This window comes from Lates calcarifer, linkage group LG21, assembly GCF_001640805.2.
Source record: "Lates calcarifer isolate ASB-BC8 linkage group LG21, TLL_Latcal_v3, whole genome shotgun sequence".
In the NCBI taxonomy this organism is placed as follows: domain Eukaryota; kingdom Metazoa; phylum Chordata; class Actinopteri; family Centropomidae; genus Lates; species Lates calcarifer.
In genome coordinates, this window is record NC_066853.1 from 15,121,087 (window position 1) to 15,139,425 (window position 18,339).

General features: G+C 37.9%; 1 protein-coding gene across 1 annotated transcript; it reads right to left on the reverse strand.

Moving 5' to 3' along the window:
• Positions 1-1,181: 1,181 nt before the first annotated feature.
• Positions 1,182-12,693, reverse strand: jam3a (junctional adhesion molecule 3a). Its single transcript, XM_018668262.2, has 10 exons — positions 12,422-12,693; positions 6,628-6,637; positions 5,824-5,881; positions 5,605-5,718; positions 5,243-5,395; positions 4,571-4,773; positions 3,864-3,963; positions 2,659-2,788; positions 2,497-2,548; positions 1,182-2,375 (listed from the first exon to the last, which is right to left on the reverse strand). Exons 1-10 carry the CDS (start codon positions 12,487-12,489, stop codon positions 2,340-2,342), a joined length of 924 nt encoding a protein of 307 aa, XP_018523778.1. The 5' UTR covers positions 12,490-12,693; the 3' UTR covers positions 1,182-2,339.
• Between the last annotated feature and the right edge of the window lie 5,646 nt (positions 12,694-18,339).

Below are 18,339 nucleotides of genomic sequence, written 5' to 3' on the forward strand. Positions count from 1 at the left end.
TTCTATCTGAATCAGTAACTAAAGTTAATAACTAAGTGAGACCCATCATGGAGAGTAACTAATTACAGTTACTGATATAGGCTACTGTACTTAAGTACAATTTTAATGGGTGGTGCAAGAAGTACTCAGGCCTTCACAAGTAGCAGTACCACAAAAATACTACAAGTCCTGCATTCAGAGTTTATTTTGGTAAACATACCAACATACTAATACTACTTAATAATACTAATACTAATAATAATATTACTACTGCTAATAATAATAATTGCAAGTATAATCCCTGTTAGAGTAGTGTTTCTAAATACTACAATATTTGGTTGTAACTAGTGATTTTGTTAAAATGGAAGTTGAATTTTGCTATTGTAGCTGGCTGAAGTGGAGCTGACTTCCTCATGTACTGATGGGGAGTTTAATCTATAATAATGCATGATATCTCATCACAGGTTTTGTTTATTTGTATGATATGCAAAGTAACCATAGCAGTCAAAGATGTTGTAGTAGTGAAACAGAGGTACTCAAGTCCCCTAAAATGGTACTGAAGCACAAATACATTCATCACTGTTAAATACCTTTTTATTTTTACTTGAGTATTTCTATCTTCTTCTATTTTCTACTACTCTCCTACTCATCCTAGAGGGTAGTGTTATACTTTGTACTCATTTGAGAGTCACAGTCCCTGGTTACTTTGCAGATTAGGGTTTTTACAGTCAAAAATCTAATAGATACAATGCATTGTTACAAACTACCCCACAATATATAGTAGTAGTAGTAGTTCCACCTCAACCAGCTACAAAATTAAATCACTGCTTTAATGTGTCAGTGACATTAATCCAGTAATCTAATCTCTATTGTTGTTTTTTCTGAAAATTGTGAAGGCAGACCCTTACTTGTAATAGAGTATCTTTACATTGTGGTATTGTGTTTATATTGTGTACTTTTACTTGAATAAATTATCTGAATATTTCCATCAGAAGCCATGACATGTTAATAACAAGATGAGTACTGACTAATTTATAAACTTAGTTAAGACAAAGTTTATAGATTACCTTATTCACACAGTGTCATGTGAAGTTAAAATACTTAAGTATCTGCATACTTCTGCCTGCACTGCAGACAGCCCTCAGTATGTCACAATTGCTTTTTCTTCCTAGTCACTTGCCTCTGTATAGTTACTTATTAATCCATTTGAGTCTCCAAACATTTACAGTTCAAATGTATTTAATAGTAACAAAATAACATGAACATATAGCATTAATATCAAATGAACAGTGGACATTTTACAACAGTTCCTGAGTTGTTACACAAATCATTGACACTAATATTTGAAACCATATACTATTAATACTGACAGGCTCAACACTGCATATACACACTGGACAGTAAATACTGTAAATTTATCTCCAACAAACAGTTTTATTGCCATATTTACAATAAGGTATGGAGTGCAATGTATGAAAATTAAAAGATCAAAAAATGTATATATTTATGTACATTAAATACTGAGTCAAAACTGGACAATATGTCCAATACTCACAAAAAAATTAGTAAAGTACAGAAGGTCACTTATACACAGAAACAGCACTCTAAAAATCAAACTTCACCACCTTTATAGTACATATTGATTTTGCAGCATAGTGGGATATATGGTATTCAAATTCAAGGGTTAATCTGTACTTGTACATACTTGTTATTGTCTGTAAATATAATAAAGGCTAATAAATTGTGCCATATCAATCTGAGCTCATCAGCCTTTTGCAGTCTGCTACTTATTGCCTGCCTAACTACAGTATATACAAAACCAAGTTTCTAATCTTCCCCACAGGAAACAAACTAAGAACATGTTTATCTTATGAACAAAGATAATGTAAAGGAGTTTTGTAAAACAATTTCAGTGTACACAGTAAAAAGTTTAAGAGTTATAAAAGAGGATTTGTCCCAAAAAACAAGGAGGAAGGAATGTAGCTTCCAGCATCTTTTGCAATGACACCGTGGGCCAAATATCAAATTTCACAGCTTTGAAATGGTTTTACTGTATGATAAAAACATGTTGGAAAATGACTAAAAAAACTAAACAAGGTGTCAAACCCAGTGTTTCAAATGGAAATGAATCCTAACAGAAGAGAATAAAAAACGCTGTTATGTTATAAAAACCATGATACTGTGCCATAAAATGATATTAAAATTACTTTGGCAAGTTGGTTGATTTGATTTCGATGTGCATTAGATAATAATGTGCCATGTTACACCTCAAACTTTACCATCTGGAGCATCGTTGTTGCAAGTTAACCTCAACAGTTTTTGTCTTTGTCTTGGTTCCATCTCATCCTCTGTCTCAGCTGTCAAATGATGAACGAAGACTTGTGGCGAAAATGACCCTGTGAAAAATAAAAATGAGAAAATGAGCTTGTCCAAAACTCGCCCTTTCACAGTTTCCTTTGTTCGTAGTAAATAAGACACGTAATAAAATGCTGTGTATGTCTCACAGATCTTGTTTACCTCATCTGCATCACCATAGTCAACACCATCACTCTGTGCTGGCCAATTGTAACTGAAATAAATAAAGAGATACATAAAAAATATTGAAAAATATTTGATATAGTATAGAAAAAGACAAAATAATGGCCTCCTTCCTTCTTCAGGGATGTAGTTCATACTCACTTATTTTCATTGTGACCTTTTTTGTGGAAGCATCCACGTCTAAGGGAATGACAGATGGATGCAGCCAAACAGAGGAACACAACCACTGCACAGAAGCACTTGAGGAAAATCCCAAGGATGTCGACGTCACCTTAAACAGAGCACAGAGATGATATCTTAACAGATTTAGGAGGCCTGAGAAATATCACTCAGCTCTTGGTCCATCTTATTATGGATGGAAAATGGCTACTAATTTTGACATTTTAAATACTATATGATTAATCAAAGAACAAGCAATAATCAGTAACCAGTGTAAACAATGTATATCTGCTAGTTTTATAAAACAGTCTGTAAACAGTTTACCACAAATACTTGCTGCTGTTTCATTCAGTATGCTATTTACAGCAGAAAACAACCTTTCAAATCAACAAATTCCTACTACATTGGAATAGATAACTTGACACTGTGAGGACAGCCGCTCCATTCTTCTAACTGGCTGGGACTTTACTGAGTAGACTACACTTACAAAGACATACTGGTTAGATGAATTAGTCGTCTCTCTGCTGCCTTTCAACTGGAAGTTATTTTTGACATGGGAAGATGAGTGCACGATGAGCTCGGCCTCCAAATGGTTTCAGTCGTGCGAACACTGTTGCTTAGGGATTGCCTGCAGAAATGGGTTTTTGCCTTGTTTGTTTTCAAGAAGGTTGCGTGGTTTCGTGTTTTTTTTCCTTTTGTATTTCAAAGGCATGTTTAGGAATGAGAAATAATAACCTCTACACCTGAACTCTGTTAAAACAAACTTTCCACTCACACTCACTTAATACCACATCAGTGGACTGTGCATTCCTCATTGTAACATGATAAAAAGGTCCCCACTTGAAGGCATTATTAACTCTAACAGATAAGTAACCTATCCAGGGTGTGCTCTGCCTTAGTGCATGTTGGGATATGCAAAAAGATTGGATCCTCTAGCTTTTTTTGGCAGTTCCTGCCTGTTATATTTTACCTTCATTTATTTTTTGATAGCCTGCCAAACCTTGTTTTGTCAGATCCACCTGCTAAACAAAGTCTCTCTCCTTCATGTAAACCTCACCCTTCTTTCTTTGCGTTTGCTTCTGGGTTCAAGTATTGTCCAGCAACACTACAGAAACCAACAGGACATATATTTTCTCACAAAGTCTTAGAAATTGCCTCAAAACTGCATATGTACACAAGTCACTTACAGACTTCCATCATTTGTGGGGGACACTGTGCATGTCCTGCATCATTCTTTGCCTGGCAGTAGTACTCCCCTGCATCCTCCTTCCTCACCCTTCGAAATTTCTGAGGAGACATTTTTAGAAATGTTTCAGTGCATTGGCACACAGCTGCATTGTCATCGTCATGATCATGCTTTAAGATGTCTGCCTGTGGATAAATTCCTATGCCACTGTCTTCAATTGTTCTGTGACATTTTATATGGATGTGAAATGTGTTTATTAACATGTAAAACCTTTACCCAGTTATTATGTTTTTGAAGTGAGCTTTAAACACATCACCTTGGTTTTGTATGCAACATTATCTTCCTTTCATACCATATGCCAGTTGATGGTTTAGCGTCCTTGCTAGCTATCTTTACAAACATGGATTAATCCTGCTATTAGTCATATGATGGTTAAGGGTTTTTTCAGATTAAGCTGTTCACATTTACATTAGATAAAATGTCACTGAATATTCTTGATGCTAAAGAGTCCCATCCACAAATAGAATAGAATAGTCAGCCAGGTACTTCCTCCCATTTGACTCAGACATGTTGTTATATTCTGATATTATAGTTATAATAATGTTGATTTCTATGCTTTTGGTGATGGTTTGCACAGACAGTGAAAACTAAAATAAACAGTCATTAATGTACCAATAACAGGCAAGGTTATGTCTCTGTCTTTCTTACCAGGCCTCCAGTGTCAGGGTTGATGCTGTAAGAAGAGTTAGCAAACTTGGGGCTGTTCTTGGGGTCCTGAGGAAGCTCGTCGTTGTTATGGAACCAGCGATACAGAGGAGCGGGGAAGCCCTCGTTCTCCAGACATCGCAGCTCTGTCGACGTTCCCACCGTGACCGTCTCTGGCACACTGCACCGAGGTACGACAGGCTTCACTGCACACAGACACACATCAGTCAACAAGAGGTTGCATCACATTTACAAGCCAGGGCAGCTGTTGACTGTATGAAATAAAGGAATAGTGCAACATTTCAGGGAATACACTTATTTGTTTTCTTGCAGAGAGTTAGGTGAGAAAATTGAAACCACAATAAATGCCCAAATGCCCAATAAATATGTAGCTACAGTAAGAAGATGGTTAGCTTAGCTTAGAGTACAGACTGGAAACACTGGACGTAAGCAGGCTGATCCTGATAGATGATAACTAAGATTTTATATTGAAACCCCCCCCCCAAATAAAACCCTAATATATATTTTCCATAATAATAAAAAACAAAGACGAGCAACTAAATCAAAGCAAAATAATGATCTGTTCTTCTATTAACCCACAATAATATAAATACAGATGAGCTGTAACCCGTCATCAGTGATGTGGTATCACAGCAAAGTACATGCCCACCATACCTCTTACTGCAAGACTAATAAGTATCTCATCAAAGTCCCTTTGATCATCGATGGCGGCCACCTCGCAGCGGTACTCTGCAGTGTCTGACCTACTGGTGTTGAAGATCAGAATGTTGGCTGGTTCTCTGAGCTGAGCTCTGTGCTCCAAGTCCCCTTTATAGAGAGAACAAAAAAAATGCACTTTACAATTGCTCATTCAAATACACAGCGTGACTTCACAGTTCAAAAACAGAATCGAGTGCCAAGTTCTCTCAAGGTACCATTCATTCAGCTAAGCTCTGAGTCCTGGGACATTGCTTTGAAATGCTGTGGTCTCCTGGCTGATGAGGTTTTCAAAAAGAGAGAGTTTCCAAGCAGTTTACCTGATATCTTGTTTTGAAAGTACACGTAACTGGGGACACCGTTTTTTATTTTTTTCCATTCAATCCTCGGGTTGTTTGTTGAGATGGACTCTATTAAACAGGTCAGCTCGATGGCTGTGGAGGAAACAGAGCGCATGAGAGCAGGAGAAAGAGAACCCGAATCAGGAAAAGAAAAGCTACTTTAGTTAAATAGGTTAGGGTGATTTTCCAGCAACTTACGCTCAAACTCATTTGCCCACACAATCTTGTCCGTGGTTCTCAGGGTTACACCGACTAGCTGATGGAATGTGGCCTGTGGAGGGAAAAAAAAGGAAAAAAGACACTAAACACTGAGTAACCCTGATGGCACACACAAGCTTTTTCATTAGCGAACATTATCTACTGGGCATGTTGCCTAATAAACAGTGGATTAGAGAGATAAATATAGAAACTAAAAGAGTGTGAGAGGCTTGGGATTTGATTTAGGGTAAACATATCTTAATAATTCATTCCCATTTCTGTTTAAGAAGATTAACACCTGAGGCCAAAATAGTGTAAGTTGAAGATTTTTAATGAACATGTACTGCACTTTATAGTCGTATAAACTGACTCGTAATACAAATATTCTGGCTTCAATATGTAATTTGGTTCCTGTGTCATGGTGAACTGCTAAATAATTTGCTCCATGATGAATCATCATAACAGAGAGAGCAAGTATTAAAAGTTAAATTGCTGCAATAAAAAAATTAATACAGTGGTGTCTGTAAATATTTGGACAGTGACACATTTTTATTGTTTTGGCTCTGCTACAGCATGCTGCATTTGGATGGAAACCCTGACTGAGGCTGAAGTGCTGACTTTCAGCTTTTCACCATTTTTGTTTGAGGGTGTTTCCATGCATACTGAGGAGCTAGTGCAGGAAGCTTTTTATACGTGGTCCCTCTAGTTTTAGGACAATGCAGCAGGACACTAACAATAAGCAAACAAACAAGGCAACCAAGGAGCTTTTAAGGGCCAAAATCAATTTGTTTGTTTGACTGAGACTGAAGGCAAACTGCTTCAGAGACAAGTCACATCTCAAGATAAGACTCCAGTCTTTGTACTAAAGACTGCAGTAGAGCCTGGTCTGACAAAGTTTTGTCAAGGAATGTTACAAAGTAAATTTATAAACAAGGGACACTTATTATTTATGATGACTTCATTTTAATTATGTTAGGCTATTTTAGTTCAGCATAACCTGACATGATGCACATACACAAGAGTTTCCCATTTCTTTAACTACCGACTTTTATGCTGAAAAGTAGAGGTCTCCTGGCAACAAAAACTGCAGAAAAAGAAAAGATGGGTGGGGATGCTTGATTTTTGTCATTAAGAATATGAGCATCTACATCAGTAGCTCACAAGTGTTTGCGTGAAGAAATGCCTCTGAGTAACAGCTGGAATTGGTCAATGATGTGTCACCCATTAGAGCAAAGCACCCCCATTTCTTTTCTCTAACAAATAATTTCAGTATTTAGGCCAATGTGCTATTATTCACTGACAAAAGATTTTTTCAGTGAATAAATGGAGAATGCAAATCAATGCAATTTATCCATTTAGTTAAAACTAAAATGGGCCAAGCTGTTGTTTAAAAGCCACTTGCCCTAAAACAATACAATATACAAGGGCCTCTTCACTAAATTGTGACACTAATTTAGACTGAGGTTCACAGAATAAATTATTTATCAAAATCCCCAAACAAAACAAATTCAGAGGCACAAAAATAACCTAACAGCAGGAATGTGGTTAATTTTGAAACATATTTAATCAGCTGTCTTGGTTTCCCTCTGGCACAACAACAACACGTGAAATATACTTATTTTAAGTTCCTTGCTTGAATGAACTCCTTAAAGCAATCAGTGTTATTTGGTAAATGTCAGACTTTAATGGCAAGAGGCATAATTCACAAATTGTCTTTAAAAAAAAAAAAGGAGAATGCCAGCTTGAGCAGAAAATGAGAGGGTTTTGGAGTCGTGGAGAACAACAACAAATTAGGAAAATGTGAAAATTACCATATCAGATGTACACATAATTCAACAGTGAATCTGATTGGAAATGCTGAGGATAAATAAGCACGTTTCCACCTTGCACTGGTACCCTACACTCAACCTATTGTGTCTGTGCCACTTCCAAATGTTGTAATTGCTGGGTAGACACACAACTAACAGCACCCATGCTGAGTAATGAAGGCATTCCCGCTCCCCGTGGGGGCAGTATGAAGGGTTTCAAACGAAGGCTGCAAGTAGACAATAATAGTCATCTCAGCAGGCTTTAAATAGAGAAAGACAGCCACTCCTGTTAGCCCGAGGCATTCTGACTAACTCTGAGGTATTTATTCAAAGCAGCTTCGTTGGCACACGAGTGACCCTTAGACGTACAGTACAACCTGGAGCCAAGGGGAGCAGGCATATAGCTGACGCTCGGCCTGAGAGTGATGAAAACATGGGTCCTGCCAAAGCATCCAGTCATATAAGCACAGCTGTAGACGCTGATGAGATCTGACTCCCAGGTCTCAGCTTCCGTCGCTGTTTGCTGACTTTCCCACCCTGTGCATCAAGAGCTATTTTTACCCCAGCTGTGACTGGACATCCTGAGAGACACAAGGAAAGCTTGTCCAAAACAAACGCTCCCTGGACATATGCACGTACTGGGCCCTTAGCTTAAAAACTATGCTTTGAGCTGCTCCTTCTGAGACAGTGCGGAGTTGAGGGCAAAATCGTGAGGGCTCGTTTTCAGGAACAAAATAACTACAGCTCTTTCAAATTTTATCCATTTAATCAAATCTGCTACAATCACACTGCAAAGTATTACTTAACAAAAACACAACAAATACGCATTAAAAATTCATTAATTCAGGGATTACAACATGACAGTGTGTAATGTGTTAGAGTCCATTTGTTTTTGGAGAGCACTCTGGAACACTGATAAAAGGTCCTTAGAGGCAACCTCTGCTGCATGTCACCCTCCCCCATATCCCTGTGGCTAAAAATGTCAGAAAATAAGGAAAAAACTTTTCTCCCCCCCCCCCCCGAACATAATAAGGCTGAGCAGATACTAGGTTAACCAAAATCTATAACTGGTGTATCAACAGCACAACCAGGAACACTGTTAATACAATCTTATTAAAGGCACTTCATCTCTGCCCAAACAAAACAAAAAGTAGGCCGTGGGAAAGAATAACCACAGTCAATTAACAAGACAATGTGTAACTAATTACTAATATGGGCTTAGAATAAAGGCATTCATACAACAATGCTTGGTCCCCCAGTGACACAATGTAGGCTGAGGAGGAGACAATATTTTTGAATTCTGAAAATAATCTTCATTGCTTGCTGGAAAGCAAACACAGGCTCATTTTTAATCCCTCTGTTTTTGTAACGCATAGACAAAGTAGGTCTATAGTCTGTTCTGAGAGAAACGCGCTCTTAAATAGCCACGTTCTGCAATCCTCTTATGCGCTAAATGTGAAAACAACCACCCATCCCCATCCCTGCAACAAAAAGTTGTTGATCTAGTGTATCTATAAAAAGCCCTTTTCCCAGACATTCCAGTGCAGTCGCTGCAAATATGCTGTAGTCAGAGTTAGCTGCGAGCGACATGGAGCAGCATGAGGACCAAAGGACCACTGGGATTCACAGCATACTTGACTGACTGTGTAATAACAATTAATCACTCCAGTAGATTAGATGGTGACAGTCATGTTGTCATAAATACTGGGGGGGAGTGTAAGAAAGGGACACATGACACTGTGCTTTGCCTTTCTGTCTTCTAATGATGTTGGTGCAGAAAAAGTCCCTACACTGCAGGATCCCAGTCTCACTGTCCCATGATGCACCAGGCTGCACAAAGTAATGATAAAAGACACCAGATATATCACGCTGTATTTTGGGAAAATGTCCACAAATCATCAACCATATTTTCATTTGATGGAACGGTGTGGCCATAAAAACATGTTTAGAGTTTGTATAATTTTTTTGAAAAAGACGAAAATACTAATGATTCTCTGGTTCAAGCTGTAAGATGAGTATCTTTGGGTTTTGGGCATTAATCAATTAATCAAGAAAATAATCTGCAGATTAATCGTATAGAATCACTAGCTGCAGCTCCAGTGTAAATACTAAAATAATAAATAACCCAGCATTTTAGAACAGATAAGTTGCCAAATAAATAGCTGAAACTAAGAGCAGGAACAAGCTGCTAAAGTATATATTTAATACAGCGTGGAATAACATGGTGAGGAAATTTAATGAAATTCGGTGTTATGGAATTGACATCATCTTACTCCAAAATCACAATTAGAGGAAGTAGGCAAAATGATTCATTTTGTCTTAATTCAAATCAAACAATTCAACTTTATGCACCAGTGAGTCCCAATTACTGTATATGAAGTATGAATTTAATAATGCTAATTCTAATTCACATTCATCGTTCAAGCCTAAAGGCAGTCTTAAGATTTAAGGGTGGAATTTTTGACTATTAAAGATTCATCTAAAAATGCAACTGCTGCTATACTTGAGAGCTACATTTAGCCACTACATCAGCTATAAGGTCAGACCTGTCTCAGAACCACAGTAGTGTGGACCGTCTAATAAATGTGAGCTTTGCCTGTCAGCCACTTACTCATTTGATTCACACTTGTAGAAGACCTAGGGTTAAAAGTTCAACACTCACTAATGCAATCTGCCATTTGCAACCGAGCCACTTCACTGCCAATTTTCACTCCCTAACAGCAGCAGCAGGGTGACCTCACAGCAAACACACACCAGGGTGGATACAACATATCACTCAGCCATCAGCTGCATTGATCAACCCAAAAGCTCCAGCTGTTTTAGGGGCAGGGACAGTGAGGCATGTCCATCCACCACATAGTCTGAGCATGACTGACTGACTTTGCATTTTCAGCTGATGCCCCCGACCTACTGCGCTGATGACAGCCCACCCACCGTCATCAATCACCACATGATCACCAAAGGTCAGTACACATACTGTATTATCCAATCCACCACTTGGTAAGGACTCAAGCTGGTTAGAAAAATGGAATTTGAACTAGTTAGGACTGATGGTAGAGCTGAAACTTAGTCAATTAATCAATTAATTAATTAGTGGGAGTCACTTTTCAAGCTTTTCAGCTTCTCAAATACAAGGATTCTGTTTTATATCATCACACTCTGAATATGTTTGTGAATCAAACAAAACAATGTGAAAATATCACCTTAGACTATTAGACAGTAGTTAGTTGCAGCCTGAACTTATATTTATAAGCTCTACTAGATCAGTAATAAGCCAATATATCAACTGGTTGTGCTACTTATCGATTGGAAACACTAACGTCCAATGTCATCTAAGATGGTGTCCTTCATTACTGACTGTTGTGGGGCTGGTCTTGCAGAAGCACAGATTGAATTATTATCAGTTTTAAAACTATTATTATTTTGTTTTGTCCGTCTCTTCGCTGATTCATTGATAGACAGAAAAATAATGGATTACCTGTTCCAGTAATTTTTCTAGCAAAAATAATTCAATAAGCACAAATATTATCTGAATAAAACATCTAATTCTTTTACTGTAAACTGAATATCTTTATGTATGACATCACCTTTTTGTGTTTCATAGATTAAAGGATTAATAAATTAATCAAAATAAATAACTGGCAGATTAATTGATGATAAAAAATAATGCTTGTAGTCTCGATCCTTTCAGTTTACTGTTATGGGTAACAGAAAATAAATAAGTATGACCTTTGACAAGCTGAACCTAGTGAATTTTAACCATTTTTACTTAAAAAGATTTAAATGATTGATGAATATTCAAAAATTGCCAATAAATCCCCAGTCAGCAACTAATTGATGAAGCCACGAATCATTTTAGCTCTAGAGTACTGGGTAATTTGTGTGTCTTAGAAAATACTGAAATCACCATATACACTGGGGGTCATAAGGGGCCAAAAAACAAATGGTTGCTCATTAGGTTAATCCGGTCCTGCTGGCAACCCAGAAGTTGTAGTTACTAATGGCTTGTAAGTGATCTGTAAAGCATTTATTAACCATTAACAAAGCCAATAGTTACAGACTACAGAGCCTTCATAAATGGTGCCTAATCAGACAGTGTTACCCATAAATTCAACATGGTATATTAAATTGTATGGGTCGGTTATGGTGCATGCACAAGCACACAGTGGACGCATGTTATCTGAGCTGCTGTTGCAGGCCTGTGGTTTCTTGTACCCTTCATGTCAGGACCGTTAGGACGAACAGGTCTCCTCAGCATGTGTTGTTGTGGTCGCCTCTTCTTTTCGCCCAAAGTAACGTTTTGCTTTGTTTTCATTCTGGAAATTTCCCCGGAATTACTCGCCAGTGACAAGTAAACACATAATAATGTCGAGGCTTTGTCAAAAGGTTCCTTCAGTAGAGAAATAAAGCGACATTTAACGCTTTCGTCGTGTCCCGTCCTGTTGTGAGTGGCTGCTGTGAAACGTTAATGAATTAAAACGTGAAAACGTGAAGGTTGTTCTTACAACTAATATACGCCATTTATCAGGTTAGATTCGCACAACAGCAACGTAACGTTAGCGTTAAAGGAAAAACATCTGACTGACATTAAAACTGCCCCACGCAACAAAGCAACACATAACGATAAAGCTTTCTTGACAATCATCAGCCTGTTTCTATCAAGCTAACATCTGGTCTAACGTTAGCACTAACGGCTCCGTCACAGCTTTGATTAACTAACTTAACGGCAGCCGCGCCTCCTTAAGTGCACAAGCGATTTCGCAATAGCGTTGTAAAGAACGAAAAATAACTTACCAAGGCTGATGTACAGAACAAAACAAGCCAGGAGCCGCGCAATCGCCATCTTGCAGCGTCTCATTTATCGGTTACAGTTACACACACTCAGCACCTCTGAGAGGTATGAGGATGGGGGCAGAACAGACTGGTGGATGTTGCCACCGACGAGTTTCCATAGCTACAAGGGGTAAAGGGGGGCCGAGCCCTCAACGCTGTCTGACAGGCGATAGGTGGTGCCAAAGATGTAGCTACTCCTCCTCCTCCTCCTCGTCCTTCAACACAAACCCACAATCCTGAGCGTATGTTGTCGTGGGAAAGTGTCGACCTACACCCTCTAGTGGTTAAATATTTCAGTGGGAGTACTAATAGTAGTCTGAATACGGTGGTGCGAGAAACCATTGTGTCATATTTTGATTACAAATGAGCCACGATTTTCAATTTTGCTTTTGGTGTCTTTTAAACAAACTGTAACCGAGTAAATTGGTTTGGATCACAGGCATGCTTTGTGTGTGAGTAAAGGTCAAGGGGAACCTTATAGCCTACTGTTTTCCAGACAGGTATCTATCTATCTATCTATCTATCTATCTATCTATCTATCTATCTATCTATCTACATTGCAAAAGGTTGTTGCCTGTAAGAAAACGCAGAGGGCTTAAGCGGCACTAATAATCTACACTACAAGGGCATCAGGGCGGAAGATGGACCGCTCTCAGACAGGAAATGCCTGTACATCACTGTGCCAATGTGCTTTTTGATCTCTACAGTCAACACCAGTCCCTCCACTGGACCTATACTCATTCCTAATCCTACACCAAAACAGATATTACCACGGCATCATAAAATCACTGACCGTGCAAAATGTAAAATCCAGTGAAAACATAACCAGAACATTTTGCAGTATTCTGCACAAAAACAGCACTATACTCTGTAAGTAGGCCTGTGCTGCTGGCAACAAAGGGATCCCTCTGAGATTCAGTTATTGTAATTTATGATCGAGTTTTATTTATTTCATTGCTTAGACATGGAACTGTACGCAGCTGCTTGGTTTCCTGCAGACAAACAGTAGGTGGCAGTGTAAAACCAGACATTATTGGAGCTGTCAAAACATCAGACACATCAAAATAACAGCACCATCTTATGTTAATGTATGGACTATAATGATATTCATATCATATATTGTTGATTTTATGATTCTTCAGTAAAACTGTTGTATTACAGGGAGTGTTTATGTGCAATTTCTATTCTTAGTCATAAAAAACATAAGCAGAATTTAAAGGTAGTCTTTCAGTCATCTAAACTCCCATGTTAATGTTTGCCAAAATGGAAGTGTGTGAATACAACCCTCTGATCCACACATTAAATTATGAATAGGATGAAAAGGGGAAAATAAATGAACTTATGTTGTCTTTGAATATTTCTGCACCATCAGAACCATCCTGCTTTCCTCACACTGTTGCAGTGTTGATTGTGAATGTTGCTAGGCAATCATTGCTGTGTTGCAGGTTCCCTTTTGTTTGCTCTTTGTTGCATCTTCTAGAAAATTCTATACATTTACATCATTTCATAGGTGTAGTGACACGTTTCCATAGTCATAATTTCCCTGCAAGGACTGTTCATATGTATACATCAGAGTTGAATATGGGAGGGAAAAATGTCTATGTCTGAAGTGACTGTTTGAAGTGACTGTTTTTTTGTTGGAAGGTCAGCTAAATGACCACAGAAAGACACAAAATGACCACAAAGTGACGCACAGCAACTGTAAATTGGCGCATCATTTGTTGCTGTTTTGTGTTTCTATCAGTTTGGGTGTCTTCTCCTTTGTAGAAGTGGTGAGGGGTTTTTTACATCTCTGTGTCCAGGGGCTTACTGTCACATAATCCATCCATATGTGCAGGAAATCATGATATTCAGCTTGTTCATGATACATCAGTCAACTGAGGTGAACCTCACTCTGAGGCAAATTAGTGACACCATCACTGTATCGCAGTGAGTCATATTACAGGTGTTGCTTACTGACACCTTCATTTCCTGTGGAATGTATTTTCAGCACGAGGCGTTTTTTGCCTCTATGCAACATTTACACTGTGAACGTATATCTTTCACAATATGAATAATGCACTATAGTGTTAGTTTTTAATCCACTTATTTATTCAATCTCAAACCCATGAGTCCTGTTCCTGCAAACCTGACAGACAGGTCTAACACCAAACAAGCTATTTAAGGTGTTGGAGTAAGCACAGGATATTAAAGCACATCAGCCTGCAGTATTATAAAAAACCTACAGTGAAATGAAACTGCAGATTTCTTCTACACAAAAGAAGATTATAACAGGTTGGATAAATGAAAGAAATTTATGCTTTATATTCTTCAGTATGAGCGTTGACATCTACAGTATATCAAGGAACGTAATGTAGAGATTGCAGCTCTATTGCAGTATCCATAAAACAACAGTTGCTGGGCTTTATTTGTGCAAATGTCTCATAAACAAGTTAGAATAGATGATTATTAACAGATGATTATTTTCATGTAAAAATTTGTATACAACAGTCTGGCTTTTGCATATACATCTACACACAGTGCTCACTGTATTTAATGTACAAATGTTTTGTTCATAATTTTTATTTTCATCTAAGACTTTCTCTGTTTGTAAAAACTTTAATTTTTTTTCCCCTTGGAATTTAGTTAAACAAAAGACATTACATCCTCAAATGTAAACACCTTTGAAAGCCCTACAAAAAATAGGTCTTAAATGTTCTTCCTGCACTTCAGTGATATGAAGCCTATACCTCCTCTTAGCTGCTGGATTATCTTAGTCAGAACAGAATACAGGGCAAACATCTCACAGTTCTGCACACATTAGGAGAGACACTTAAGAGCAAACAGTGGTGCAACCTGTCTTTGCAGACACATAATACATCATTATAAATCTATTCAGGAACAGTAGACCAAGCAGAGGCAGCACAAACCCCCAAAATACAGCCAAATCTTAACTATTATCAACATTTTGAATCATTATTTAATAAATCTGGCTCATATCAGTGCATGTTCATGATCTCTATGCTGCTCAAGATAAGTGATACACAGGTTGGAGGGATAATGGCACTCCAAGTCATAAGTGATTCAAAGAAATGCTAATGTATACTATATATGGCTGTATATTGGTCATAACTGTCACAGTTTCTTTGATGGATATTCTTATCTCTAAGTAACCTTCTGTGAGTGTCAAAACCTGCTCTTTGAAGATTCCCATAGAGCTCCCCAACCCCCTTCCTGCAGCTATTATTAGTGTGCTTGTGAAGCAAGTCTTTTTTCACCTTCCTAATATTTCTGCGACTTATTGTTCTTCCACTAACGCTGTAATTTAAGTATATTTAAGCTATAGCCTGCATTTTTAACTTAAAACTATAAAGAATCCTCGGGATGTGCGAGCTATTTTTTGCTCTCTGCTCTTAAGAGTTTTAGTTTACATACTGAAGATTGCAGCTGACACACATTCGGCTTTGGATTTCATTAAAAAAGCTGCAGCTAAAAGTGTCAGCGAGGCCCCTCAGAACAGGAGTGGGACTTTAAGAAGCAGCTTGAGGTTCAGATAGGGAGGTGGCTCAAGTTCCCACACATGACTATCAGAGGGAAAAGGCAAGCGAACAAAGCAGAAAGTTTCACATCCTGGTGGCTGGGTGATTTCAATGTGTCCATTAAAGGGTTTATGTTTCAGCAGGACTTACAGTTTCTTCTGCTTCACAGTGTGGCTTATTTAGTTACTTTAAAACAGTATGGTTAATACTATATAGCATAGACCTACAAAAGGGCAAAAGTAAAAAATGAAAATGGCTCTTTTTATTGATATCTAAATAAAATTTGCATTGCTTTGAAAACTTCTATTCACATAATGCAAATGAATATTTGACATGTTTGGTACCAAATGAAGAGTCTTGGTGCAATGATGAATCAATCAGATATATATATATATATATATATATATATATACAAAATGATAAGCACTAACCTGTGCTTTAATCTTGAGAAATCCTTGATAGTTTCACCTATAAAAACTACTCAAATTAAACTCATATCTCACAGATGAATGCAACATGTGATGAGGATTTTGAAATAAACACTGTTTTTTTAAAGGACTCAGAGTTCTGGGAACCAGTGATGTAAGCTGCGTCTATTGTATTTTTGTATTATCCTCATCAGCAGCAGAAGGTTTTGATTTGGCAGAAGGTTGCTGTGCTATACGCTCTCCCTTAGGCAAGTCATCAACTATACAAATATCAAGTTCATGTATACGGTTGTACATGGATAAAAATGTAAAAGGATCATTATGTACTTGCCATCATTCTTACAGTGCTAGGTAGTCATGTCAAAATCTTAATACTTTTAAGTGAGCAGTGGTGGAGGAAGTATCCAGATCTTTCACTTAAAAGTGAAAGTACCGATAGCACAGTAAAAATACTCCATTCCTGTGTGTCATTACACTTGTACAAAGTATGTAAGTATAATCAGGAAAATGTACTACAAGTAGCAAAAGTAAAAGTACTACATGCAGAAAAATCATTAGCCTTGCCACATTGACATATGAGCAACATTTAAGTGCACTTAACATGAACTGAGCCATTTTTGAACTATTAATTATGGATTCATCTGCTGATTAGTTTCCCAAACCTTTGAAAACAGTGAGAAATGTAAGTTACAATTACCCAAAGCTGACAGTGACACCTTCACAACGTTTCATGCAACAATTGTATAAACATTGAAATTATTAGAAAACAACTAAAATTATTTACAGGAACAGAAGCAAATCCTCATCTCTTAGAAGCTGTAACCAGGAAATGTTTGACATTTTTATATGTTTCATAATGAAAAATCTTCATTGGTGGTGTAACTAAAGCTGTCAGATGAATGCAGCACAGTACTTACTTAAATGTACTTACTTTCCGGCACTGACAGTGAGAAACAGTTTTAGCTACAGTAGTATCAATCATCTGGGAATACACTGTACTGATCAGCTGGCTGGCAGGCGGAATCACTTTGTGTTGCCAAGCACTGCAGAAAGTTTCTATATTGGTCGCAATGGGATTAACTTTCTGAAAGTCATCACAAGTCAAAAAACAATAACACTCTTAATATGCTGTTTCCTTGTCTTACTTTCACAAGCGGGGGATATAGATTCTCCCCTTGGCCACAGCAGCTTTTGTTCTCGCTAAGGAGATGCTGTCAACAGAGTTTTGTGAAGTTCATCAAACTCAGAGAGGCTAAATGACACTATGATGCTATACAGTACAATATCAAGAGTCAGGAATTAGCAGCTCAGCTCAATTAACACTGTGGTATTAATAGAGTTCACAAGTGATTTGAAAGGTGGCATGATGCACAGAGGAAAAAAATTCAGGCTTGATGATTTCAGTGTGATAAAGGGAGCTTTTTTGCTTAACTTTCACAACGTGACTGTCTTTTTGCCTGGAATATTAACGACTAGGTGTATTTTTAATGACACTAACCAATAAAGAGCACAGTTTCTGGCAGTAACATGCAGTTGTGGAGAGATATGTGAAACCATGGCAACTATACATGTGTTACCTCCAGCTGAGACAAGTTCAACAGTATGTTTTAATGCACGCAGTGGGGATACTGAAAGCTAAGTGCAGTGCTTCTACCATAATAGCAGTGAAGATACTGTGTGAAAATAGTCAGAATGCAAGGCTGAAGTAGAATCACTCTATATGAAGACTTAATGGATGAGTTGCTCACAGACTCTACTGACGACCACTGAACATGACAAGTGATTCTCATCTGAGCAGCAGTGCGGAGAATGGAAGTGACTTTGAAACCCTAAGTCCTCCTGCCAAAGCAATGCATGTGTCATTCACATCTGCTGCCTCATAGATGGAGAGACAAAACACAACGGTGAAGTCAGTGAATTTGACTTGTT

Excerpts from the sequence above, each read along its gene's own strand:
- jam3a (XM_018668262.2), bottom strand. The coding sequence starts at position 12,489 with ATGAGACGCTGCAAGATGGCGATTGCGCGGCTCCTGGCTTGTTTTGTT. Across the intron at positions 5,396-5,604 it reads CTTTCAAAACAAGATATCAG|GGGACTTGGAGCACAGAGCT; the intron begins GTAAACTGCTTG and ends CTCTCTATAAAG. Across the intron at positions 2,789-3,863 it reads CCCACAAATGATGGAAGTCT|GTGACGTCGACATCCTTGGG; the intron begins GTAAGTGACTTG and ends GCTCTGTTTAAG.